Source organism: Protopterus annectens, chromosome 7.part0 (genome assembly GCF_019279795.1).
Source record: "Protopterus annectens isolate FY-2018-M chromosome 7.part0, PAN1.0, whole genome shotgun sequence".
In the NCBI taxonomy this organism is placed as follows: domain Eukaryota; kingdom Metazoa; phylum Chordata; order Ceratodontiformes; family Protopteridae; genus Protopterus; species Protopterus annectens.
In genome coordinates, this window is record NC_056739.1 from 1136668561 (window position 1) to 1136695375 (window position 26815).

At 44.4% G+C, this 26815-nt stretch overlaps 1 protein-coding gene across 2 annotated transcripts in view; it reads right to left on the reverse strand.

Annotated features, from left to right (window-relative positions):
• Positions 1-26815, reverse strand: part of WDR76 (WD repeat domain 76) — a 773733-nt gene that overhangs the window by 142095 nt on the left and 604823 nt on the right. For both annotated transcript variants that reach the window (XM_044077715.1, XM_044077713.1), the window contains exon 12: positions 4646-4801. In XM_044077715.1, the coding sequence (XP_043933650.1) occupies positions 4646-4801 (156 nt within the window). The remainder of the gene's footprint in view (positions 1-4645; positions 4802-26815) is intronic.

Below are 26815 nucleotides of genomic sequence, written 5' to 3' on the forward strand. Positions count from 1 at the left end.
TATAAATCTGAGGTATCTTCTGCATGATTGTCTGATTGAGACATGCAGGTATGCCTCTTTTAGGTCTAAAGTCACAAGCCAAGCCTTCTTGACCAACATGGGCAGAAGCTGCTGAAGAGTTAACATTTTGAATTTTGTAATATCCAGGAATGTGTTTAGGATAGACAGGTCCAGTATTGGTCTCCAGGCTTTGTCCTTTCTGGGTACCAAGAATAGCCTTGAGTAAAATCCTAGTCCCTGCTCTTGCTGTGGTACTTGCTGAATGGCTCATGTCCATGAGGGATGAAACTTGTTTTTTGTGCCTCTGCCCATTGATTGCGTAGCAGGTCTGGCATACCGTTTGGCCTTGGCAGGGTGTGAAAGTGGAACCTGTAGCCTTGAGATACAATATTTAAGACCCATTTGTCCTGGGTGATCATGTGTCAATTTTGTGAAAAAAGTGCTAGTTTTCCCCCCAAAGGAGCTGCCAGAAGATAAGTGCTTGGTGCTGGCAGGGGAAAGTCATTCAGACTGTTCCTGTATGGCTGTGATTTTTCCTCTCCGCTTTTGGAGGTAGAAGCACCCCCATTGTTTAGGCCTGTATGAGCCTTGGGGCTGTGATCTGCCTCTGGGGCGTCTGTATCTGCCTCTTTGTGGCCTGTCTGACACTGGAAAGGACCAATTCTTTGTAGGCCAGTTCCTGCTAAATCTGGGAGGCTGTACCTGTAAGAAATCCTTCACTGTTTGCATAGATTTAGTTTTGTCCTCCATTTTCTTCAACACTTCTTCTGCTTTAACACCAAACAAGTTATCATGTTGTAATGGAGCATCTAATAGCTTTGCTTTAACATGATTAGGCAGATTCTGTTCTTTTAACCAAGCATGCCTCCTAATGACAGAACCTGTAACTGCGGCCCTGTGGGAGGCTTCTAGAGAATCAAAACCAGATTGCAAAGTATGCTTTCCCACTTGTTCAGCTGCATGCAATAAATCCTGCACTTCTTTGTTTTCTGCACATTCTGAATTTGTCAACATTTTCTGTTTAAGCAGTGACATAAGATATTGCTGATATTTAAGCATTTGAAACTGACAATTTAAAGCTCTTACAGCCAAGGTAGCAGAAGTATAAATCTTTTCCCCCCATCTGTCCAGGGCCCTTGAATCCCTATCAGAAGGGATTGGGTTTTTTGCAGTGGAAGCCTTGACCCCCCTTGGGACCCTGAGAAATAGTTTCTGGGTCAGCAGCAGGGTTTTGTAAAGAAATTTATGTGAATCCGGAACCCTGTAGTATCTGTCTGGCTTAACAGGAGCTGGTGGTAAAGAGTCAGGAGATAGACCGGACTCTGAAAATACATCCTCTACAATGTCTAAAACAGGAGGAATAGCAAGGAGCATGTGTTGAGGTAATAAAAGGAAGTCTCTGAGCCTTTTCTTGGATTCTGAGTAATCTTGGCTCTCCCAATGGAAATGCTCCTTTCATGATATGCAGGGTCTCCCCTCAAATGAATAATCCTCAGGAGGAGAGGCTGAAGGGATAGATTCTTCAGCATCAGAATCCTCAAAGGGATGGAGGGAATATTCCTGTTCAGAAGAGGAATCAGAGGAAATGGAAAGCTGATCTGAAGATTTATATTCAATCTCTTGCCTAGGCCTCTTATCAGGAGGGGGATGGGAACCCCTGATCAAAGTAATTAGGTCTTTGGCCATTTTAAGCATCTGTTTTGTAGGCATGGAGGCCTGTCCAGGAGAATGCTGTACTTGTTTCTTTGTCTTTAGAGCTGCTTTAGTCTTTGCCTTTGAAGCTGAAGTCGGCTTTACATATAACTGTGTAGGCCTGAAAACACCCTCAGAAGCCGATGCCTGCTCAGCAGCTCCGGACCCATCTGAGGGAATAGTTTCAGTGTCTCCAATACCTTGAGTTTCCAGCGGCCTAGTCGGTTCCACGTGGGAGCCGAAGCGGCCTGTGGCTCTGAGGTAGCGGGTGTCAGGGGCTGCAAAAGTGCCTCACTGAGGACTGGCGTAGAGGAAGCCTCGTCAGTTTTGGACCTCGGATGCCTGTCCTTTTCTTTTTCTTTGTGCTTTTTATAAACTCCGGTAGTCGGCTGTCCTGTCAGCATTATATAATTGAATCTTCTACCAAAGTAATGAAATGCAAAATGGTACGGACGCTTAATAGTGCGTTGGTTAAATCTAGCACAAAACCGACAACTAGCAACGTCGTGGCCAGGGCCTAGGCAAGGAATACAGTAAGAATGAAAATCCATATGAGGTATTTGCTTCCCACAAGAAATACAATTATTAACTTTTTCTGACATCGGTCTGGAGCAAGAAAAAAGGTTTCCCCAACGGGGTACTTAGCTTTAATGCAGACTTCGGATCTGAAATTCGAATTTGAAAATCTCAGGAGTCGGCCGACCGGCACTTGCGAACTGCTTTTGCTTCGGGCACCGCGCGGCAAGAAAGACTGAAGAAAATGGCGTTGGCTGCATCTTTTATACCCCTGGTGCACTGATGTCAGGGATGAGGCGACAGCAACCGACGCCGGACCTAGACTTTGGAACTCGGGCAGACTGCGGGTAGCCTGCCAGCAGGATAACCCAAATGTAATGACTGCAACAGTGAAACACGATGAACATCCTTTGTCTATTCCAGTGATAACAGGAAGAGTGAGACTCCTCAGCTGACAAACATATCAATCTTGTTGTTCCTTTTCATAATCCTGAAACTCTTATCAATCCTATTTTACTGTAATGACCATTGAAACCTTGCCGACACCCACCGTCAGGCATTACTTCCTTTCTCAAGGAGGGACAGACCAGTTACCTCCAGGATACATTTGAGAGTAACCATCCAGGTGCCTGGGCTTAACTTGAAGAAAGATACTGAATCACACTGCTTAACCTGCAAAGGAAGTTTATTCCACAGAAGGGAGAGGTACTTGTTAATGTGTGTGTTCCTCTCTCCATCACGTAATGTTTATCTGTTGAGAAAGTTAAGATCTCTGACTCTAGTGTTAGCTGTACTGTTTGACTTACTGATAGGTCAAGGACCACAAGATCTATAATGATGTGGTAAGTGAGGCACAGATTACCCCTCAGGAGTCTATAAGACAGAGCACAGTTACAGGGCCTTCAGCATCTCCTGGAGATTAGGTTCTTAATACCAGAGATCTTTTTGATTATGAAGCTATGGGGCTTTTCGACTATGTTGATATTTTGTTGATATGTTAAGTGCAGTACATCCCAAAGGAAGCAGTGTACTCGATAATAGGTCTTATCCTTACTGACTATAAGGAAACACTAACATCTTTGGATCTTGCTGAAATATCTTTGACTACAGCTGTGCAAAGTAGAAGGATTTCCTGATTACAACTGCCATGTGATCGTGGGGGGGTTGGGGGCTATCAAACCAAGTGCCCAGGCCCAAGTACATTTTTGCTTATTTTTACTTTATACTGTGGGCAATTGCTATTTTCTGAAAGAAAAAAATATTCCACTTTTTAGCATTCAATTTAAGGCCATTATCAGTACACCAGGCATTGATTAGGGTAAGCTCTTGTTGAAGGGTACAAATAGCTGAGGGTTTTTTTTTTTTTTTTTTGACAACTATACCGTTTGCAGTCATTTGTAAATTTGGTTAACCAGATCTCTGTTATCAGTTTTGAAATTAGAGAAGTAGATGCCAAACAGGAGGGGACTCCAGTGGTTCCTTTACTACCTGAAGACCCTCTGATAAGATCTCCTTGACACAACCAAACTGTTACGGTTCAAACTTAAGAGTCTTGATAATCATAATTACTGAAATCAGTTATGGTACACTGTAAAGCTTTCCACATGAGACTCCTAACGCTGACTGGTCTATAACTTCCAGGGTCTGTGTATGGTAGGGTCATCCTTGGGAAAGGGTACCACCTAAATCATGCACTAGAATTCAGGAACACAGCACTGGTCAAGCTTTGGTTACACAATTTAAGGAGAGGTACCACAAGAGAATGTTTGTAGTTTATTAAGCTCCCAAGTATGTTGTCAGAACCCACAGAGAAAGTGTTTTTGGCGTTTGTTAATACCTTAAGAGCATATTCTTTAGTGAGAAAAAGGGTGGTGTGTGTGTGTGTAAGGAATGAGTGGCCTTAGACCTACGCAATCAAGGAGATTCACAATGTGGAGAAGCCAGCTAATTACCACGTCAGTCAATTTATTCTCAAAGAGAACAGAGCTGAAAGCTACTCAAAGTTTTGTACGTCACTTTGTTAACATTAACAAAGTGACTTGTTGATTAATAGCAAAGTTCTGTGCTGTGTTCTGGTCCAGGGAAAGAAAGCAAAGTACCTGGGTAGTAAATATGATTAATTTACTAAAATGATGCTCAGAAATTAATCACTATTAAAACACATGATAAACAGGTCATGAGAAAACATGCAGTTGGAAATACAAATCTAATCATTAGAAAAGACAGGAAAAAAATGGAAATATGGAAGACAGAGCTAGTTGATCAGTACTTCCATTTCAGACAAAAGCTGTTAAATGGCCATCACTTGACAATGCAACTCCAGTAAGTTCTTGCGGCAAGAACACCTTTGTACATCATGATTCCCTTTTTTGGGTACCATTTTTATGTTATTTCCAACATCTTTTCAGGACAAAGAAAATAAGTACTGAACACTTACCTTAGTCTATCATCATAACATGTTGTAACCACTCTTTTACCCAAGGTGGGGGAGAAATATGCAGAAGTGATATTTCGGGAATGGCCCTTAAGGCTGGCTACAGGATTCTGTAGCTTTTTATTCTTCACCTGTCTCACATCGTAAATATTGACAGTCCTGAAAAATGCACATATTTAAAATAGTTAGCAATGAACTATACAGTCTGTACATTAACTACTTTTACCATATTTTTCCTTTTATCTGATAGAAAGTTTAAAACTGTATTAATTACCACTTTGCTTTATTTTTAGTTTCATCATACTATTTATTTTATTTACTTTACATTTGTTAACTGGGAAAGTCCGACTGGATACAGGTCCATTTTCAGTGGAGGCCTGGTGAGAAAAGCTCCAAATATACAAAAACAAGTGTAAATACAGTGAAATTATTACAGTGAGTTATCACAAAACTGAGATTTAACGATATGTACAGACAGGTACATGTTTTTCTCACATACACACAGCAAAGGTTGGAAGCAAGCAGCTGAGAAAGAAAAAGTTAAAGATTTCATCTGAAAAAGGAAAACACATATATTAAGGTGGTTATCATACATGGTGTAGTGTTAACTTCAAATCTTTCCAGTAGGTGGGCGATACACAGAATTTTAAACAGTTAGAGAGTCACAGTTTTATTCTTGCAATGAGGTTCTCATTTATGAATTATGTTTGAGTGGGGTTAATCAGGTTTTGTACAGGGACAAAGCCACTGCATTTTTAGGCATTTCCCAAGGGATTTTTGGAATTGGGATAAGGAGGGGTCAGTGGCGAGTTCAGCAGGAAGTAGGTTCCATTTTTTACCGGCAGAGTTGGATTATAGTGATTCACCAGCTGAATTGTTGGTTTTAACAGTCTGCAGTAGCAATTTTGGAAGAGCGAAGGGATTGTAGGTTACTGTAGGCAGTAATATTTTTCCGTATGGGTGTACTGTCTGGTTGGTAGAGGATTTTGTGAACTATTAGTTGGTTATATTGCAGTTTATAGGGTAGTTCAAGCCAGTCTAACGATTGAAGGTTAAGGCAGTGATGGGTTCTATAACCTGATCCTGTGGCAAATCTGGCAATGTTATTGTAGCACCTAGTAAATTTATTGAGGTTTGATTTGCTTAGGTTTACGAAGATGGGCGAGGCATAAAGAAGGGTCTATAGCAGATGTGTACGGGCAATAACAGTTCTAGCAGATGGGGTTAGGAATGGTTTAATCCTGTATAAAGAACCTAATTTTTTTTATTGACTGTTTTAATAATTTTGTCTATGTGAGCATCAAACTTGAGGTTGTCGTCGATGATCACTCCCAGTAGTTTAGTACTAGGTTCTGGGGAAATTATGGTACCACTGTTGGATATTATGGTGTGGGGACCTTGCGAGTGGGGGAGAAGAGTAATACTTTGGTTTTATTTGGGTTTAATAGTAGTTGGCGACCAGTGAGCCAGTTCTCTACTTTGTTGAAAGTGATTTGGGACAAGGATTGTAAATCTGTGGGGAAGGTGGCAGAGCAGATTAGGACTGTGTCATCTGCATACTGAATACAAGTTGCATCAGGGATGACTTTGTACAGGTCATTAATGAATATGGAGAATAGGAGGGGACCTAATATAGACCCCTGTGGGACTCCAAGGGTGACTGGTAAAACAGACGATAGGTTATTCTTCCATAGTACAGCTTGTTGTCTGTCACTTAGGTAAGAATGAAACCAGGTAATTGCTAGGTTAACTATGGACAGTGATTTTAATGTACGAGTAGCTGGTGATTTATCATATCAAATGCCTTGGATAGGTCAAGGAAGAGGGCTGAGGAGAGCTTGTTGTCATTAAGGTTTTGATTTATTGTATGGGAGGAGAGAAGGGCTGAGGTTGTACTATAGCAAGGTCTAAATCTATGCTGGGAGGGGCTAGGAGAGTGTTTTGATTCAGATGGGCAAGAAATTGCTTGTGGATACATTTTTCCATTATGTTAGCCAAGGGAGACAGAATGGCTATAGGCCTATAATTTGAAAGTTCAGTGGAATCGCCCCCTTTATGAAGAGGAACAATGTGGGAGAGGGAGGTGTGCAGGTTCAAGGTGGGGGAGGGGGTAAACACAAAGTAATGCAAGGTTGTGAGTTAGAAAAACTGGACTAAGCCAGCTGCTAAAAAGAAAACAGGAAACCAAGCTAAGTTAATTCCAGGTCAGTGTGGTGCAGTATTTTCCTAATAACTACAAATGTTATGCTACTAATCTAGTACAGAGTGGTGAAAAGGACCACCACTTCTGCAGGGAAAAACAAAAGTAGTATGGGCTGCAGGTACATACCGTATTTATTCGAGTATAACGCGCACTCGTGTATAACGCGCACCCCTAATTTTCAATTAAAAATCGGTATAAAATTGTTTTTCACACCAAGCATTGTAATCGAGTATAACGCGCAGTCGTGTATAACGCGCACCCCTAATTTTCGATTAAAAATCAGTATAAAATTGTTTTTCACACCAAGCATTGTAATTGACAAAAAAAAAACGTTGCTGAACACGTGCGGCCATGATAAAAAACATTTATTGACAACGTAAACTGGTATAAACACAATACCAAAATAAAATTACCGGTAACAATATTTATTTAAAACGCTTCAAAGTCAGATTCATCATCAGATACACCAAAGAGTTGTTCCCATTCTTCTCGAGTTGTGTCCCAGTTGGCAGGAACATCTGTTTCTCCAGTTTCTTCGCTTTCTTCTGAGTCTGAATTCCACAGCAGGTCGTCTTCTGTGCCGTCCATTTTATTGCTGATGCCTGTCTTCAGAAAACTCTTGATGATCATTTCTTTTGGTATGTCTTCCCATGATGTTTTAACCCAGGATGTCACGAGAGATAGGTCAGGTTTCTTGAGATTTCCTTTTGCAGTCAATTCTTTGTCGTCGGATTTCATCCAGCTAATCCACTTTTCCCTGACTCTGTCTTTGAAGGGTTTGTTTAAAACAACATCTAGTGGCTGAAGAATAGAGGTTAGTCCACCTGGAATCACAGCTTGAAATGTTTTAAGACTTTTCAGTTTGTCCTTCACAGTGTCTGTCAGGTGTGAGCGGAACTGGTCCCATACAAGCATGGATTTCTTCAGTAGTGCTTGGTCTAGTATTCCAAACTCTATTTAACCATAAAATGATGCCCTTTTCATCCATCCATCCTTTAGGGTGACAATGGATCACGACACCTGGTGGAAATTTAACTCCCTTTGGAATAGTCTTTCTTTTAAAAATCACCATTGGTTTAAGTTTAAAACCGTCTGCCATACAGGATAACACAACGGTAAAATGAGTTTTCTCATGGCCTGTGGTTCTAATCTGGACTGTGTGCTTCCCTTGCTGTCAATTGTCCTGTAGCTTGGTAGGTCAAAACACATGGGGGTCTCATCCATATTGCCTATCTGTGAAAGTTCAAAATTAAACTTCTTGCATTGGTTCATTATAAAGGTATGGAATGAAGCGATCTTCTCTTCTAAATCATTAGGCAGCTTCTGTGCTATCTTTGTTCTCTGACGTATTGCAAGTCCATGCCTTTTCATAAACTTTTGTGTCCATCCATTAGAGGCTTTGAAGTTTGAATCTTTGCAAAACTTTTGGGCTTGTAGTCTAATGTGGAGTGATGTGACGATGTACCCACTACTTCTTTGGTCAATGATCCATTCATAAAGTTCCTTCTCCATGTCTGGGTACATGGCTTGTCTCCCTCGTTGTGCTTTTTTTGTTTTATTCATATCTTTAAGGACGACTTTCTGTTTTCTCCACTCTCTAACATTCGTCTCTGGTCCAGTGAATTCTCGGCTAGCTGCTCGATTTCCATGAATTTCAGCATGATCAACAACTTTGAGCTTGAATGAAGCGTCATATGCAAAACGTTTTCTCTTGATACCCTGAGTTGCCATCTTATACGAGGTGACGTTTTTTCTTAGCCTCACAGACAGTGAGTGGCTGCAGCCTGAAAAGGCGCATTGAACTCACACCCGCCTGCGCCCTCAATTTGTCCAGATTTCTTGCTCCAGGAGGTTGAGGGATATTGACACCTGCTTGTTACATGTCCTTGTTATTAGGTAGATGTTTGGCTCAGAGTGTATTTGAGCTTCATTCTGTTAACTGTCCTTGTTCTAGTTTCTGACTGTTGTCCTAGGCTTGATTCACTCAATATTCATTTCATTTAACCAAACAGTGCTTCAAGTCCAAGGTTGTTCATGAAAACAAGCACTTGGCCTCTAGTATGTTTATTCAGTTAACAAATAATAAAAGAAATAAAACCATACATAAAAAGCAGTATATAAAAGGCATACAGACAACTTTATCAATAATATGTTCTGCATGATTTGTATATCCCCAAACATGCACATATCCATATGTACAAATAAGCACTTTTGATGAATGACAGCTCCTCCATTTTTTCCAGAAAGGAAATTGCTATCTTCATGCTGGATCAAGCATTTCCAGGAGCTAAGCTCCCTTAGAAAGAGCACAGGGCACACTTCTATATGAGCACCAAAGCTATTCAATATTACGAGTAGCATACATGAATAATTTTATTTGGGAATCCATACTAGAAATTTTTTGATTTTACATTCATTAATGATAGTATAAATTCAAAGGTCATTTTCTGGCACATGCGAAACTAGGACAACAGCAGGAGCTGCCTTCACGTGTACATGACTGACTGTGGAATCTGACATTTGTTAGCAGAATTCATGATTTGATCCATAAATAGCATTGCTATGCAATGCTTACCGTAACGCCCTCAATGGACCGGCCGCCACAGCCACCCCACCCCAGCCCTCGTTTATAACGCGCACCCAAACTTTGATTTCTTTTTTTGGTATAAAATTTTGCGCGTTATACTCGAATAAATACGGTAGGTAAACTTTTTCCAAGAGAAAGCAGTTTTAAGTAATTGACCTAGGAGTACTATAGGTAAAAAGAAATTGGGGGGGGGGGGACCAGAAGTGTGCATGCGTACAGTGAAAGGGGAAACAGTCTTCAGTTTGGAGGACAGATTAAACAAAACGCTAACATACACTGGTGTAGCTGAAAGCACTTTAGTGTTCCACCAATGCAGGGTCTCAGTACAGGGCAACGAGACAGCCTTAGGTTGATTGGAGGTTGGCCAAGACACAGGATGTAACTTTTGATGACGGGACTGGAAGTAAAAAGGAAAAGGAGGTAAATATTAGGTCTGAAGTTTTAAAACTCTCTGATTACCAAGTAACTGAGATAGAGAATGCAGGAGAGGAGCGGCATACCTTGTAAGAAACAGCACAGTTCTATGAACAACACAAAATGCAAGGATAGCAGAGAAAAAACAGACATTATAATCCAGGAAACTGCTACACAAAAGTTTTTTCTCCTAAAAATCATCTCATCATTAACCTCCCCTTTCCCCATCTTTACATGTGGTCTGGGGGTGTTACATCAACTGTATGAATTCTGAATTCAGAGCAAACCAGCTTTGACCGTCATGCCCAACTGTCACAGGTCACTCATTCAACCTATCCATCTATTGTCTGGCCATTCTCACCTCTCTGAATCTTACTCTCTCCCACAAATCCACTTTTCCAAATAATCTTCTACTTTGCCGCTAATGTGACAGAACCATTGTAATCTTTCCTCCCTGACTTTCTCAAAATGCAGTAGCTTTGGCATCTGTGCTGATGCCTTAATTTATTTCTACCACACCAATGTGCATCCCACTACCCATCTCAAGACTTCAATTCCATCATTTGAAGTCTTCTCAGCTGCCTTCAATGCCCAGGTTTCTGTGCCATTCATAAAGTACAGTTGTGTACACTTACCATAAATGTAGATGTTTGAGTGTATTCACTGTTGCAGTCATTACATTTAGGGTAATCTGCTGGCAGGTTGCCCTCAGTCGGCCTGATTAGCGAAGTCTTGGGTCCTGCGTCAGTTGTTGTCCCTTCTTCCATGACGTCAGGTTGTCAGGGATATAAAACATGCAGCCAATGCCATTACATCAGTTTTCTTGCCCCAGTGTGTGTGTGTGTGTGTGTGTGTGTGTGTGTGTGTGTGTGTGTGTGTATATATATATATATATATATATATATATATATATATATATATATACATACATAAATTAAAACCACAAAAATATACCTCCACGCAAAAGCAAAGGCACCAAAAAGGCTTTTAAGCATAGTAAAAGAAAGTAGAGGTATATAGCAAGACAAAAACAGGGGGCTGGAGGGTGGGTAACCAGGACTGCAACAGTGAATACACTAACATCTACATTTATGGTAAGTGTATACAACTGTACTATGTTCTTCGTGTTTCGCTGTTGCAGTCATTACATTTGGGTAGAATACCAAAGCTATGGCTGGGAGGATGGATTTATACAGCATTAGGAGCAGCTATAAGGCCCTGCAGGACAGCAGTGGCAAAACCAGCTCTGGATTTAGAGGAGAGGTAAATGGTAATGTTTGGTGAACGTATGAATTGAGCTCCAGGTAGCAGCTTCTAGAATGTCTCTGGTAGGAACCCCTCTGAGAAAGGCTGCAGAAGTAGATGCAGCCCTGGTGGAATGAGACCTGATCCCCTTGGGGAATGGGTTTACCATGGTGCATATAGCAGAAACAAATGCAATAGCTTATCCATTTGGAAATAGTCTGCTTTGAAACAGACTTTCCCTCTGCCCCTGCAGCAAATGCCACCAGTACTTACTCAGATTTTCTTAGAGATTTTGTCCTGTTTAAGTAGAATCTAAGTTGTCTGTGTATATCCAATGAATGCAGAATCCGCTCACCCTTGTTCTTTGGATTGGGAAAGAAAGTTGGCAGATGAATGGTCTGATTAAGAGCCACACTGGATACCACCTTAGGCATGAAAGATGGATTGGTCCCAAGGGCCATCCTGTCCGGATAAAAAACAATGAAAGGCTCCACTGCCATAAGAGCCTGTAATTCTGAAATCCTTCTAGCTGAAGTGACTGCTAAAAGGAAAGCTGCTTTCCAGGAGAGAAATTTTAGGTCTGCAGTAGCAACTGGCTCAAAAGGAGGGAGAGTAAGTTTTTCCAAAACAAAATTGAGGTCCCATGCAGGAGTTGGTGCTCTCCTGGGAGGTCTTAAATATTTGGCCCCCCTGAGATACTGCTTTAGCAGAGGATGAGAGAAGAGGGGAGGTTCTGTGTTGTAATGAGCTGAAATGGCAGAGATATGGATTTTTATGGAAGAAAAGGATAGGCCCTTGTGAAGCATCTCAGTTAAGTATTGCAGAATCTGAGGAATATTGGGCATTGCTGTGCTTATTCCTTGTGACTGGTTCCAGGCACAGAATCTTTTCCATTTGTCAGCAAAGATTTTCTAGCGCTAGGTCTTCTAACCTCCAAAATGACATCCATGACTGGTTTTCTGAGGGATGCCAAGGGTGAAATTAGTTGATTAGCCATGCTGCAAGATTCTTGGAGGTGAATGTGCAGAATTTTGTAGTTCTGCTGAGAGAGTAGGTAAGGTGTCTGAGGCAGGTGCCACGGAGGAAGGTGTGACGCATTGTGCAGGAGTGGGTACCAGTGCTGGCAAGGCCAGTCTGGAGCAGTCAGATTCATTTTTGGTTTGTCCCGTTTGACTTTTAGTAGAACTTTGGAGAGCAGAGGCAGAGGGGAAAAAGCATAAACTGATAGGGCATCCACTTTACAAGCTTTTTTGTGATGAATTCTTGTGCAAAATTTGTCCAATTGAAAGTTCTGTGGTGAGGCAAAAAGATCTATGTCTGGGTTCTTCCATTTGCGTGTCAACATGTTGAAAACTTGTGGTTCCAGTTTCCATTTGTGTGGGTTCATTAGATATCTACTTAGTTCGTCTGCCAGAGTATTTAGCTTTCCTGGCAGGAATTGAGCTTGTAGTTGTAGCTGACAGGTCAAGGCCGTGTCCCACAATGCCATGGCTAGTCTGCAAAGGGGCTAGGAATGTGTACCCCACTGCTTGTTTATGTACCACATAACTGTGGTGTTATCTGTCTATCAGTAGCTGTCCTGGATGAAGGTAGTCCTTGAAGGCTGTCAGAGCATTCTGTACAGCTAGCATCTCTTTCTGATTGATATGTAGGTGCATTTGATTTGGGCTCCATTTGCCCTGAATGCACTTCCCTGCCAGATGAGCCCCCCAAGCCTAGTATGATGCGTCTGTTAGGGTTTGGGCGGCAGGGGGTAGAGTGAAAGGCAGTCCCTTGTTTTGGTGGCAGGCCTCTGCCCACCATAGGAACTCTAGTTGCAGGCAAGGTATAATGAGAATCATTGTTTTCTGGCTGTGACAATGTTGACTCCATACACTTTAAGTACCACTGAAGTTTCCTCATATGCAGTCTTGCATATGGAATTAGAAGAATGCAGGAGACCATGTACCCCAAGGCCTGCAGAATTTGTCTTGCAGACAGCATGGTTTTTGTGGCCACCTGCTTGAAGTAAGTCATCAATTGAATTTGCTTTTCTGGCGTAAGGTAAGCCATCTGGGCAGTTGTATTCAAGCTTGCACCCAGGAATGTATTTTTTTGAGAGAGTAACAGTTGTGATTTCTTTTAGTTTATGGTGTACCCTAGACAAATTAGAACCCTTTTTACAAACGCCAGATAATTTAGAAGAATTTCCTTGTTTTCTGCCTGAATTAGACAATTGTCCAGGTATGGATATATCTGAATATTTCTTTGCCTGCAAAATGCAATTACTGGTGCCAGGCACTTCGTGAAGACCCTGGGCGCAGTAGATAAGCCAGAGGGTAGTGCAGAGAACTGGTAATGCAAGCAGCCTGCTTTGAAGCAGAGGTATCTTCTGCAAGATTCCCTGACTGGGATATGCAGGTAAGCCTCTTAAGTCTAAAGTTACCAACCAGGCATCCTTGCCTAGCATAGGTAGTAGCTGTTGAAGAGTCAGCATCTTGAATTTTGGTATGTCCAGAAATGTGTTTAGAGTGGACAAGTCCAGAATTGGACACCATGATTTGCCTTTTCTGGGTACCAGGAAAAGTCTGGAATAGAAACCTTGTCCCTTTTCCTCTTCTGGTACTGGTTGAATAGCCCACATGTTCTGAGGGACAGAACTTGTTTCTGGGCCTCTGCCCACTGATTTGGGGGCAGATCTGGCCATCAGTTTGGGATTGGCAACGTGTGGAAGTGAAATCCGTATCCCTGGGATACTATATTTAAAACCCATTTGACCAGAGTGATAAGTTGCCAGTTTCTTGCATGAAGTGCTAGTTTTCCCCCTAAAGGGGCGGCTAAGAGGTAAGTGCTCGGTGATTGTAGAGGGAAGTCATTGAGACTTTTTACCATAGGGAGGTGCCTTGTTGCTTCCAGATTTGGAGATGGAGGCACCCCATTGTTTTGTTCTAAAAGTTCCTTGCGACTTAAACCTGGAGCCTTTGGAATGTCTTTGATTTGACTTGAGCGGCTCTCGAGGGGACTGGAAAGGACCAGTTCTTAGTAGGCCAGTGCCTACTAAATCTTGGAGGTTGCACTTGTAAGAAATCTTTCACAGTGTGCATAGATTTAGCGTTATCTTCCATCTTTTTAAACACTTCTTCAGCCTTATTACCAAAGAGACGGTCCTGTTGTAAGGGAGCATCCAACAATTTTGCTTTAACATGGTCAGGCAGAGTTTGCTCTTTGAGCCAAGCATGCCTTCTTAGTACAGATTCAGTTACAGCAGCCCTGCAAGAGGCCTCCAAGGAATCAAAACCACATTGCAAAGTATGTTTTCCAACTTGTCCAGCTGAATGCAATAAATCCTGCAATTCTTTATTTTCCACAGTCGGAGATTAACATCATTTTCTGTTTAAGTAGGCCCATGATATGCTGTTGATATTTAAGCATATGAAATTGACAGTTTAAAGCCCTGATTGCCAAGGTGGCAGATGTGCAAACTTTCTTACCCCATCTATCCAGCGCCCAGGAATCTCTACCAGGAGTAGGATTTTTGGCAGAAGAGGCCTTAATGCCCTTGGGACCCTGAGAAATGGTTTCAGGATCAGCAACAGGGTTTTTGAAAAGGAATTTATGGGAGTCGGGAACCCTGTAGTATCTGTCTGGCTTACAAGGAGCCAGAGGTAGAGAATCAGGAGTCATACTACATTCTGAAAAAACATCATCAACAATGTCTAGAACAGGAGGTATAGCCAAAGGCCTATGCTGAGGAAGAAGAAGAAAATCCCTAAGTCTCTTTTTAGAGTCAGAGAAATCCTGACTTTCTCAGTGGAAATGTTCCCTTAAGGCATGTAAAGCTTCCCCAAAAGAAAACTCCTCAGGGGGAGAGGCAGAAGGAATGGAATCCTCTGCATCAAGAGTCCTCATAAGTAGGACTAGACAAATCCTGTTCATTAGAAGAGTCAGAAGAAATAGAATCCTGTTCAGAAGATTCATAATCAATGTCGTGCCTAGGCCTCTTAGAAGGAGGGGATTGGCTACCCCTGATCAGAGTAATTAAATCTTCAGCCATTTTGATCATTTGTTTTTTTTTTTAGGCATAGGGGCCTGCACATGTGGCCCAGGCATCGTTTTTTTAGACATAGATTTAGATTTTGGCCTTAGTTTTGAATATGGCATTGGTCTACTACACAAATCTGTAGGCCTGAAAACACCCTCAGAAGCCAGTGCCTGCACAGTGGCTCCGGACCAATCTAAGGTAGAGACATCCGCAGGTTCCATAATTGAAGCATACCGGACTCAGAATGGTTCTCAGTAGAGGCCTGCGAATCAAAAGTAGCGGGTATCAGGGGCTGCGAAAGCACCTCACTGAGTACCGGCGAGCAGGCGACAGGCTTAGGAGAAACGTCATCGTCGGTTTTGGAACACGACAGTCTGTCTCTTTTTCTTTGTGTTTTTTAGGTACTCCGGTAGTCGGAGTGCTAACCGGCGACATTTCTGGATAGTTAAATCTTGAGCCAAAATATTTAGAAGCACAAATATACAGACGTTTAATCGTGCGTTGATTAAATTTAGCACAAAACGGACAGCAAGGTACGTTGTGGTCAGGGCCTAGCAAGGAATACAGTACAAATGAAAATCCTTATGAGATATTTGCTTCCCACAAGTAATGCAATTATTAACTTTTTCGGACATCGGTAAGGAGCAAGAAAAAGCTTCCCCAATGGGGTACTTAGCTTTTAGTTGACGACTTTGGTTCTGAAACTCGGAAATTTCAGGAGTCGGCCAACTGGCACTTACGAACTGCTTCTGGCACCATGCGGCAAGAAAGACAGATGTAATGGTGTCGGCTGCATGTTTTATACCCCCTGACGACCTGACGTCATGGAAGAAGGGAGAGCAACCGACGCAGGACCCAAGACTTTGCTAATCAGGCTGACTGAGGGCAACCTGCCAGCAGATTACCCCAAATGTAATGACTGCAACAGTGAAACACAAAGAACATCTTAGTATTTCTGCATTGATTGCTGTCGTTTGAGGACTGACATCAGGTCGTCAGGAGTACAAAGTAAGGCAGCCAATGCCATCACATCAGTTTTTCTTGCCCTAACCTGTCAGAAGCCCCCAAAGTAGGAGGTCCGGTTCTGGTGGAAGAATCAACCAGTGGAAAATAAATACCAATATGTCCCTTGTAAGGAAAGGAGAACAACAGGGAAGAATTGTAATAAAAGGAGAAAGAGAAGGGGGATGGAGGGAAACCAGGACTGCAACAGTGAATACATTCAAACATCTACATTTTTGTTAAGTGTACACAACTGTACTATGTTCTTTGCTTTTCACTGTTGCAGTCATCACATTTGAGTAGATTCCCAAAGCTGAGGAAAAGGGTGGAGGCAGTCAAGGAAACTAGGGGCTGGCTAGGATGCCTTGCAAGACTGCAGAGGCAAACCCTGCCCTGGATTTGGAGAAGAGAGGCAGGTGGTAATGCTTGGTAAAAAAGTGTGAACAGATGTCCAGGTGGCAGCCTCTAGGATGTCCCTGGTAAAGAGGACTCTGAGGAAAACTGCAGAGGTGGAGGCTGCTCTGGTCGAGTGTGTCTTGACCCCCTGGGAGGAAGCTTTCCATGTTGTCTGTAGCAGAAATGGATGCAGTGTCCATTTGGAAATGGTTTGCTTGGAGATAGCTTTGCATTTTGCCCCTGTAGCAAAAAGCTAACCAGCAACTGATCAGACTTTCTGAAGGATTTACTCGTCAAGACAGAATCTGAGCTGTCTGTGCACATCTAGAGAGTGAAGAATCCTTTCCCCCTTGTTCAGGGGATTAGGAAAGAAGGTGGGCAAATAAATGGATTGGTTGAGAGCCGCACTGGACATCACCTTGGGCATGAAGGATTGGTTAGTTCCGACGGATACCCTGTCTGCATGGAAGATGATGAAGAGTTCCACAGCCATGAGTGCTTGCAGCTCAGAGACTCTTCTGGCTGAAATGATGGCCAAAAGGAATGCTGTCTTCCAAGAGAGAAATTTAAGCTCTGCAGAAGAATCTGGTTCGAAAGGGAGCAGGGTGAGCTTTTCCAAGACAAAGTTAAGGTCCCAAGCTGATGCCCTTCTGGGGGGGGGGCACAAGTTGCTTGCCCCTCTGAGGAACTGTTTGATCAAAGAGTGTAAGAAAAGGGGCTGCTCAGTGGGAAAATGAGCCGAAATAGCAGAGGCATGAATTCTTATAGAGGAGAAAGAGGCCACTCTGTAGTAGGTCAGCTAACTAATCCAGGATGAGAGGGATGGAGGGTTGTGCCGTATAGGCTCGCTTAGCCTGTATCAAGGTGCAGAACCTTTTCCATTTATCCGCATAAGACTTTCTGGTGCTATGATGTCTGGCCTCACGGATAACCTCCAGAACCTGTTTACTGAGGATGGCAGATTGGTTTGGGGTTAGGGAATAAGTCAAGCTGCCAAACTGAGTGTGTGCAATTGGGAATGCATGAATTCCCTTTCCCTCTGGGTCAAGAGGTTTGGAATCTGAGGAAGATGCCAAGGAGGCAGGGGGGACAGGCTGCGCAGCAAGGGGGACCAGTGTTGTCGGGGTCAATCTGGAGCTATGAGAATGGTACGTGGTTTTTTGCTCCCTTATTTTGAGCAGTACCCTGGGGGTGAGCGGTAGGGGAGGAAAGGCATAGACCGATAGACTGACCCACGGGAAGGACAGGGTATCCACTTTCCAAACCATGCAATGATACTCCCTGGTGCAGAATTTGCTAAGCTGATGGTTGGTGTGGGAGGCAAAGAGGTCAGCCTTTGGTGTTCCCCCTTTCTGAGTTATTAGGGTGAAGCTACTTCTGTTGAGTTGCCATTTGTGCAGGTCCAGAAGACTTCTGCTTAATTGGTCTGCCAGAGAGTTGAGTGAGCCTGGTAGGTATTGTGCTAACAGGTGTAGCTGCATGGAAGAGGCTGTGAGCCAAAGGATCATAGCCAGCCCGCATAGAGGGTAGGAGTGAGTCCCTCCCTGCTTGTTGATGTACCACATCACAGTGGTGTCTGTTTTGATAAGAAGAACCCCTGGAGAGAGAAGGGGTTTCAAAGCTATCAAGGCGTGCTGCACAGCCATCATCTCTTTTTGACTGATGTGCAGAGGTACTTGCTGTGGGCTTCATTGTCCCTGTATACACCTGCCATCCAGGTGTGCACCCCACGTGTAGTCTGATGCATATGTGGTGAGGGTCTGGGCAGTGGGGGTGGTGAGAAAGGCAGCCCCTTGTTGTGGGAGCATGTTGTTGCCCAACAAAGAAAATCCTTTCTGAGACAAGAAATTATAGGTAGAAGTGTTTCCAGGTCTTGAGAGTGTTGACACCAAAGGGTCTTTAGGTACAACTGAAGTTTCCTCATATCCAGTCTGGCATATGGAATGAGTAGTATGCAAGATACCATGAACCCCAGAGCTTGCAGGATCTTCCTTGCAGATAACTGGGGCCTGGTGTCTAGTTGAGAGACGTAGGCTGTCAGGAAAATGTGCTTCTCTGATGTAAGGTATGCCATCTGGGATGCTGTGTCCAGACTTGCTCCTAGGAAGACAATCTTTTGGGTGGGCACCTGTTTGGATTTCTTTTTACTGACTGTGTAACCCAGGGAGGTTAGTAGGGTCTTTACAAAGGCCAGTTTCTTCAGCAGCTTTTCCTGGTTGTCTGCCTGAAAAAGGCAGTTGTCTAAGTATAGGTAAATTTGAATATTTCTTTGTCTGCAAAAGCCAATGGTCGGAGCCAGACATTTTGTGAAAACTCTGGGAGCAGTAGATAAGCCAAAGGGAAGTGCAGTGAACTGAAAGTGTTAAGATCCTGCCCTGAAGTGGAGATATTTCCTGCAGGATTCCCTGATAGGAATATTGAGGTAGGCCTCTTTTAGATCTAGGGTAGCCAGCCAAGCATCTTTGAAGAGGATGGGTAGCAGCTGCTGGAGGGTGAGCATTTTGAATATTGGGATCACCAGGAGGGTGTTTAGAATGGATAGATCGAGGAAGGGGCGCCAGGTGCCTTCTTTACTGTGCACCAGAAAAAGTCAGGAGTAGAAGTCTTGACCTAGTTCTGCAGGAACATGCTCTGCTACCCTCATAGAGAGCAGGGAAAGGATTTGCTTTTGAGCTTCTGCCCACTGATTTGGTGGTAGATCTGGGAACCCTTTTGGAGTTGGAAAGGTGTGGAAGGAAAATTTGTATCCCAGGGACACAATGTTCAGAACCCATTGGTCCTTGATAATGGTGGCCCAGGTGCTTGAGTGAAAGGAGAATTTTCCTCCTATGGGTAAGTGAAGGTGGGCAGGGGGGGGGTGAGTCGTGAGTTCTTACCATAAGGGGGTGGCTTAGAACTCCCTGGTTTTGAAATGGAGGTAGTCCACGGCTTAGATCTCTGCATTCCCTGGGGCTGCTGTCGGAGGGAGGGGGGTCTGTTTCCACTGGGCCTAGGCTGGGCCGGTTTACTCAGAGCAGGAAAGGACCATTGCTTGGAGGGACAAGGCCTGCTGAACCTAGGGGGCTGGACCTGTAAGAAATCCTTAACTGTTTGCATAGATTTTGCTTTTTCTTCCATCTTTTTTAAGACCTCTTCTGCCTTGGTGTCAAATAGGTTATCTTTGTGCAAGGGGGCATCCAACAATTTGGATTTAACATGGTCTGGCAGGGGTTGTTCCTTAAGCCATGCATGTTTTCTAATGACAGATCCAGTGACTGCTGCCCCGCAAGAAGCTTCTAGGGCATCAAAACCACAGTGCAAAGTGTGTTTAGTTACTTGATTCTGGCCAAGCAGGAAAGGAAGACATTTTTTGTTTAAGGAGTTCCAAAGTAAGTTGCTGAAATTTCAGCATACAGAACTGACAATTTAGTGCCCTGATAGGAAGAGTAGCTGAGGTGTATATTTTTTTACCCCATCTGTCCAAAGCTCGGGAATCCCTGTCTGAGGGGGTGGGATTCTTACCAAAGGTTGCTTTAATCCCTTTTGGCTCTTGAGAAATTACCTCAGGGTCAGCTGTTGGATTTCTAAAAAAATTTGTGATAGTCAGGAAATAGAAGTTATGTCCTTACCATAACGTTCCATGTGGAGTGTTCATCTCGCCTTTGTTCTTACACATGGGTTCGGAGCCGATCCTCGGCTCCATGTCGGCCGCTTGCAAGCTCTGCATCGAGAAGAAGCTCGAGACAACCTAATACCCACAATCCCCCTCTGCCTTTACCTCAGATCTAGTTTGCAAGCAAACCAGCAGTCAGAGAGAGAACACTCATGTCAATATCACATTTGCACAGAAACTCAGAGTCTCTATATATAAATATATATATATATACACATGTTAACTATATATACAACAACTGCAATGCAGAAGCAGAATGACCCTGACCAGGCACCAAGCTGAACGTTCTTCCTAAGGGTGGGAGGGTGGGAATGTAAGAACAAAGGCGAGATGAACACTCCACATGGAAAGTTATGGTAAGGACATAACTTCTATATGTGATAGTGTTCAATCTCGCCGTTTGTTCTTACACATGGGTAGCATCCCTAGCTCCTTGTTCCTGAGGAACTCACGGAAGGACGTTCTTGAGCACAGTGGAACCAAAGGTTGCCCTGTCCCTAGAAACCTTGTCTACCTTATAATGAGAAATGAATGTATGTGGTTTAGACCAAGTAGCAGCCGCACAAATAGCGTCTAGTGGTAGGCGAGCTGCATGAGCCAGGGATGTAGACACTGACCTTGTGGAATGTCCTTTGGGTTTGTGCAAAAGAGTTTGATCTGAAGAATCATAGACATAGATGATACAATCAGTTAACCACTTAGAAAGAGTTCTTTTAGTAACCGCTACTCCTTTTCTGTTATCAGCAAAGGCTACAAAAGTTGATCAGATTTCCTGTGATCTTTTGTTCTATCCAAGTAAAACCTTAGTTGTCTGTGGACATCTAATTTGTGCAACATATACTCCATTTTATTGGAGTGATTCTTGAAGAAAGTGGGTAATTCAATGGACTGATTAATATTGTTAATAGAACAAACTTTAGGAAGGAAGGATGAATTAGTGCGAAGAGAAACTCTGTCAGAGTGAAAGATCAAATAAGGGTGTTTAATGGAGAGAGCTTGAAGTTCAGATACTCGCCTAGCGGATGTAATGGCTACCAAAAAGAGAGTCTTCCACTTCAAAAATTTCAATGGGCAAGAGGAGGCTGGTTCAAAGGGGGGCAGCATCAACTTAGATAATAATAAGTTTAGACTCCAAGGTGGCGAGGAGATCTAATTGGTGGTCTAATATGAAAAGCCCCTTTTAAAAAGGCTTTACAAAGTCTGTGGGCCATAACAGGAGCCCCACATTCTTCCACATGGAAATTAGAAATGGCAGCCAATTGAACTCTTAATGTGGCAGGAGAAGCACCCTGATGGAACAAGTCTGTTAAAAACTCTAATATTTTATTCAAAGGAGCTATAACAGGGTCCACTTGCTGTGTATTGCCCAGAATACAAAGCGCTTCCATTTACTAGTATATGTTTTAGTAGTGGAAGCTTTATGAGAAGCCACTAATATATTCTGAACTGCAGGCGAAAGAAGATCAGACCTGGCTAAGTTGGGAATTGGAGCAGCCAAGCTGCTAGATGGAGGGACAAGAGCGGGGTGGGGAGCCCTGACGAGTGAGTCAATAGATCTGGCTCTGGGTCCAGGATCCAGGGTCCCCGAATGCAGTGTGTCATGAGGAAGGGGAACCAAATTTGACGAGACCAGAATGGGGCAATGAGGATTATTGTCCTGTGTAGGTTGTTGGCTTTCTGGAGAAACTTTGAGATCAGGGGGAAGGGAGGAAATGCGTACAGGAGACCCGGGGGCCAATCGTGAATCAGTGCGTCCCTGGGGACTTCCCCTGGAGGGGGTAATAGGACAAAGTAGCTCCTGCATTTGGCGTTCATTGGAGACGCAAACAGATCGCAGGAAGGCTGGCCCCACGTGCGAAAAATCTTTTTCGCAACTGACTGTTTTAGGGACCACTCGTGCGGTAACAGTATTGCTCTGCTCAGCCTGTCGGCTATGACGTTGGATGACCCCGGGATGTGCGTTGCTATCAGAAAGCGACCCGTGGACTCCGCCCATTGCCAGATTCTCATGGCCTCTCTGCATAGCTGATAGGACTTGGTTCCCCCTTGCTTGTTTATGTACCAGACTACCGACATGTTGTCCATCTGAACTGCAATAGTTCCCAGAGGAAGAAGGGGAGCAAAGTGTTGCAACGCTAGAAACACTGCCCTCAACTCTAGAACATTGATGTGCAGATTGTACTCTAAATTGGTCCATTTGCCTTGGACTGTCTGTCCCTGAAAGATGCCCCCCCACCCTATCAGGGAAGCGTCCGTGGTCACCGTAACTGTAGGCGTAGCACAAATGGTCTCCCTTGGAAAGGTTGCAAGTCTGAAGCCACCAGTTTAGGTGTGTTTTGCATGTGTTCGTTATAAGAATCTCGTGTGTTAGAGGTAGTTGTTGCAGCGACCATTGTGCAAACAGTAGCCATTGTAGGACTCTCATGTGCAGTCTTCCCAAGGGAATTGCAATAAGAGAAGCTGACATGAGTCCCAAAACCTTCAGTACCAGTTTTGCTGGGGATTTCCTGGACAAGAGAAGAAGACGTATGTGAGTCTGAAGTGAAAGTATCCTTTCTGGAGGAAGTCTTAGAATTAACTGATGTGTATCTAATTCCGCTCCTATGAATAAGATACGCTGTGATGGCTGTAGTAAGGATTTTCCGAAGTTTACGGAAATTCCTAGGTGAATACACAGTTGAAGAATGTAGTCTCTGGCCTGTACTAGTTGACGCTGGGTGGTGGCAGAAAGGAGCCAGTCGTCCAGATACGGAAACACCTGGAATCCTAGGCGTCTCAAGTGAGACGCTACCACTGCCATGCATTTGGTGAAGACCCTGGGGGCTGAGGTCAGACCAAAGGGCAGGGCTCGAAACTGAAAGTGACTGGCACCCAGCCGGAAGCGCAAATGATCTCTGGATGCCCTAGCCATTTTGATGTGGTAGTATGCATCCTTCAGATCTATTGAGCACATCCAGTCGTCCTTCTGTAAGAATGGAAGGATCGATTGAAGCGTGACCATTCGGAACTTTTCTTTCTTGACGAAGGTATTGAGGTCGCTTAGGTCCAGAATGGGCCTCCAGTCCCCTGTTTTCTTTGGAACTAAAAAGAACCTTGAGTAAGTTCCGAATCCTCTTTGGTCCGCTGGGACTGGTTGGATGACTCTTTTTTCTAGCAGCTTTGCAATTTCTATAGCTGCTGGCTCTCTCAGATGGGGCGGTACATCTGGGAGTCTTTTCTTTGGAATGGGATAGGATAGAAATGGTATATTGTAACCTCTGGTAACCACGCTTTTTACCCACTTGTCTGTAGTTATATTTTGCCAGGCCTGAGGGTATAAAGCTAAGCGACCCCCGACTGCCTCCAGAGCAGGACAGTCGGGCCTCCTCTCAGGAGTGCTGGAAAGGTTTACCAGGAGTGTATCCCTGTCACCTTGATTCTGCGGACCCCTCTGCCGCCAGGGCGGCGTCTTCCACCTCTGCCCCTCCTCTGCCTCTAGAAGGGGCATCACCCTGTGTGCCTGGGAAAGATCCTTGGGGTTTTGAAACCACATTTTTCCACCACGTTGCCCTTTGGGGTACGGTCTGGTTGGGGTGGAAAACGGACTCCGACAGCAGACAGAGTCTTTCCCTCCTGCTCACACCGGGTAAGGGTCTCCTTTACTTTGGGGCCAAAAGAGTGGCACCGTCAAATGGGGCGTTAGTAAAGGAAGACTTGAAGGCTTCCAAATGAACATAAGCGCATCCAGGATTGTCTGCGAAGAGCAATCGCTGAAGCTGCTGCCCTACTCGAACCTTCGCTGCGTAAGAGATCAGCCTCATGGACGAGTTTACAATGGATGTAAGGGTATTAAGTTGCGCTGTCACTTTCTCTGAGACAGCAGCATCTGTAGTACCCTGGAGGGTATCTCCCAACTCTTTGACTAGATCCCTCTGTAGTCGTGTAAAGTGGGTCAAATAGTTCAGGGATCGCATGGAAAAAGCCGCTGAACTAAAAATGCGCTTCCCATACCTGTCCATCGTCCTAGAATCTTTATTAGGGGATGGACAGATGAGGAAGATTCCGACATCTCCTTTTTCGTGGCCGCTGCCACCACCATAGCGTCCACTGGAACTCCTTTTGTCAAGTAAGCCTTGTCCTGGGGTGCAGTGATATACTTATTAGGCTTCCTAGGGACTGGTTCCACTGTGTCTGGAGCCTCCCACGCCCTTCGAGCAATAAGTTCCATTAATTCATCGAAGGCGGAGTGACCCAGGAGGGAAGAGCGAGCACCAAATGCCTTCAGCAAGACTGACTCATCCTCAGAAGGGGGAAGGGACTGCCAGTCACCTCTCTGTTTCAGGATCTCCAATATGTCAGAAAGAGACATCTTCTGAAGGTGACTTAGGGACCCTTCTGACTCATCCAAGTCAGTAGCGGATGTCAAAGATTCTTGTGGAGAATCTAAGTGTCTCCTCTTACACAATCTTTTCCTAGGGACTTCTTCGTGGGAGCATCCGAAGAAGCCTCCGAGGAAGAGGGGCACCCTCCAGGGGTGGCTGAGACACCGGTGCTCGACGCTTGGATGTAGCCGTGGGTGCAGAGGAGGATAACGGCCCTTTATGGGGAGGAGAGGTTGCTTCTACTGATGTGGTTGTCTGGGTAGACAACACCTTCCTCATGAGATCGAAGGCCCTCGGGTTCCGAGTAGAAGAATTTCCCAGTTTCGAAGAAATGGGAAGAATCCACGAGACAGGCACCGAAGGCATCGAACCCGAGGACGGAGCCGAATCGATCCGCGCCGAGGCCCCGAGGGGAAGAGTCGGAACCGAAACGTCGGTTCGACTCTCGGCCCCGGAACCAAGGACAGATCATCGTCTCCGAGACTCCGGTACCGGATCCGACGGAGTCGAGGTGAGAGGAACAGACCGAGAAAGGGACGGTTCTGGACCAGAGGGCTCCACAATCAGAAGATCAACCTCTTCCGGCTCCAAAGACTGGACAGGTCTCGGAGGAGGAATGGATGGAGACAATGGGAGGCCTTCAAGTTTCGACACCAACTGGGTGGAAACCGAAATAAGTTTGGATAGGGCCGAATGCTCCAATAACTTCTGCACCACACGATCCACATCGATATCGGAGAGCTTAGAAGAAGAACGGGTCGAAGGAACCGAAGACGGAGCAGACCTCAATAGAGTCGAGGGAGGGAGCTCCATCACTGGTTCCAAGACTCGAGGCTCGGGAACTGACAACAGTTGAACACTCGGCCCCGAAGTCTGTGGAACCGGTGATCTAACTTTACTCGAAGAGCTCGGAGCCGATGACTTGGGCTCCGATGTCTTCGATTCCTTCGAGGATTTGGATGCCTGGTCTGAAGCATCCAGAGCCTCCTGAAAGGAAGGTTTTAATAACCCCCTGTCCATGAGTTTCCTGCGCCTATCTGTCATGACCCTCCCACTAAAAGAGTGACAAATTGAACAGTCCTCTTGTAAGTGGAGAGGGCCAAGGCAGTAGACACAGGAACTATGGTTGTCAGTAACTGACATTTTTTGGCCACACTGGCAACGTTTAAAACCTGATTTAATTTTCTCAGACATCTTAAAGAAGAAACAGGTAAGAGAAAAAAAGGTCAAGTCCAGTAGAGAGACAAATCCAGTAAAAAAAGTCGAATCCGATATACAAGTCAGTCCGGTTGTCAAATTCAAGTAAGGGGTGGAAGGCCCCGATAAACTCTAACAAGTTTAATTAAACTTAACGGTACCGAGTATTTCTACCTTACCACACACACATACACTACCAAAAAGTACTTTTAGAATAATTTTTTCTCAAAAAATAACAATAATAAAGTTATTTCTTATCTGAAGTTGCTCGAGCTAGATCCCAGTGATGCGAACGCAGCAGCGGCAAACTAGATCTGAGGTAAAGGCAGAGGGGGATTGTGGGTATTAGGTTGTCTCGAGCTTCTTCTCGATGCAGAGCTTGCAAGCGGCCGACACGGAGCCGAGGATCGGCTCCGAACCCATGTGTAAGAACAAACGGCGAGATTGAACACTATCACATCTCTATAGTACCCGTCTGGTTTTCTGAGAGCAGGAGGTAGGGCATCAGGGGTCAAGTTGGATTCGGGGAAAACATCCTCCACAATATCCAGAACTGGGGGGATGGCCAAGGGTCTGTGCAGTGGAAGATCTAGGAATTCCCCGAGTCCCTTTTTAGACTGAGGGTAGTCCCGACTCTCCCACTGGAAATGCTCCCTCAAAGTATGCACAGTTTCCCCAAAGGAAAAATTCTCTGGGGGAGAGGCTGAAGGTATGGAGTCCTCTGCATCAGAATCCTCATAAGTGGAAGGGGGTTGCATGTCTTCGTAGTCAGATGCTTCAAGAGTCATCTTACTCTTGTTCAGATAAAACTACAGGGGACAAATCTCTTTCTTTTGAAGGGGGTAGTATAAGGTCTTCTGCCATTTTAAGCATTTGAGACTGAGGCAAGGTAGCAGGCGCCTGAGAGAGGGTAGTAGGTTTCTTGGGTGTGGTTCGTACCTTGGGCCTGAGAAACTCTGTTGTTTTTGAAAGAACAGTAGTCGCAAAAGAAGACATCGGTTTGTGTTGAGATTCGGTAGTGCGAAGGACTTCCTCGGAAGCCAGTGCCTGCTCAGCGGCTCCAGACCCATCCAAGGTAGAGACGAATTCAGATCC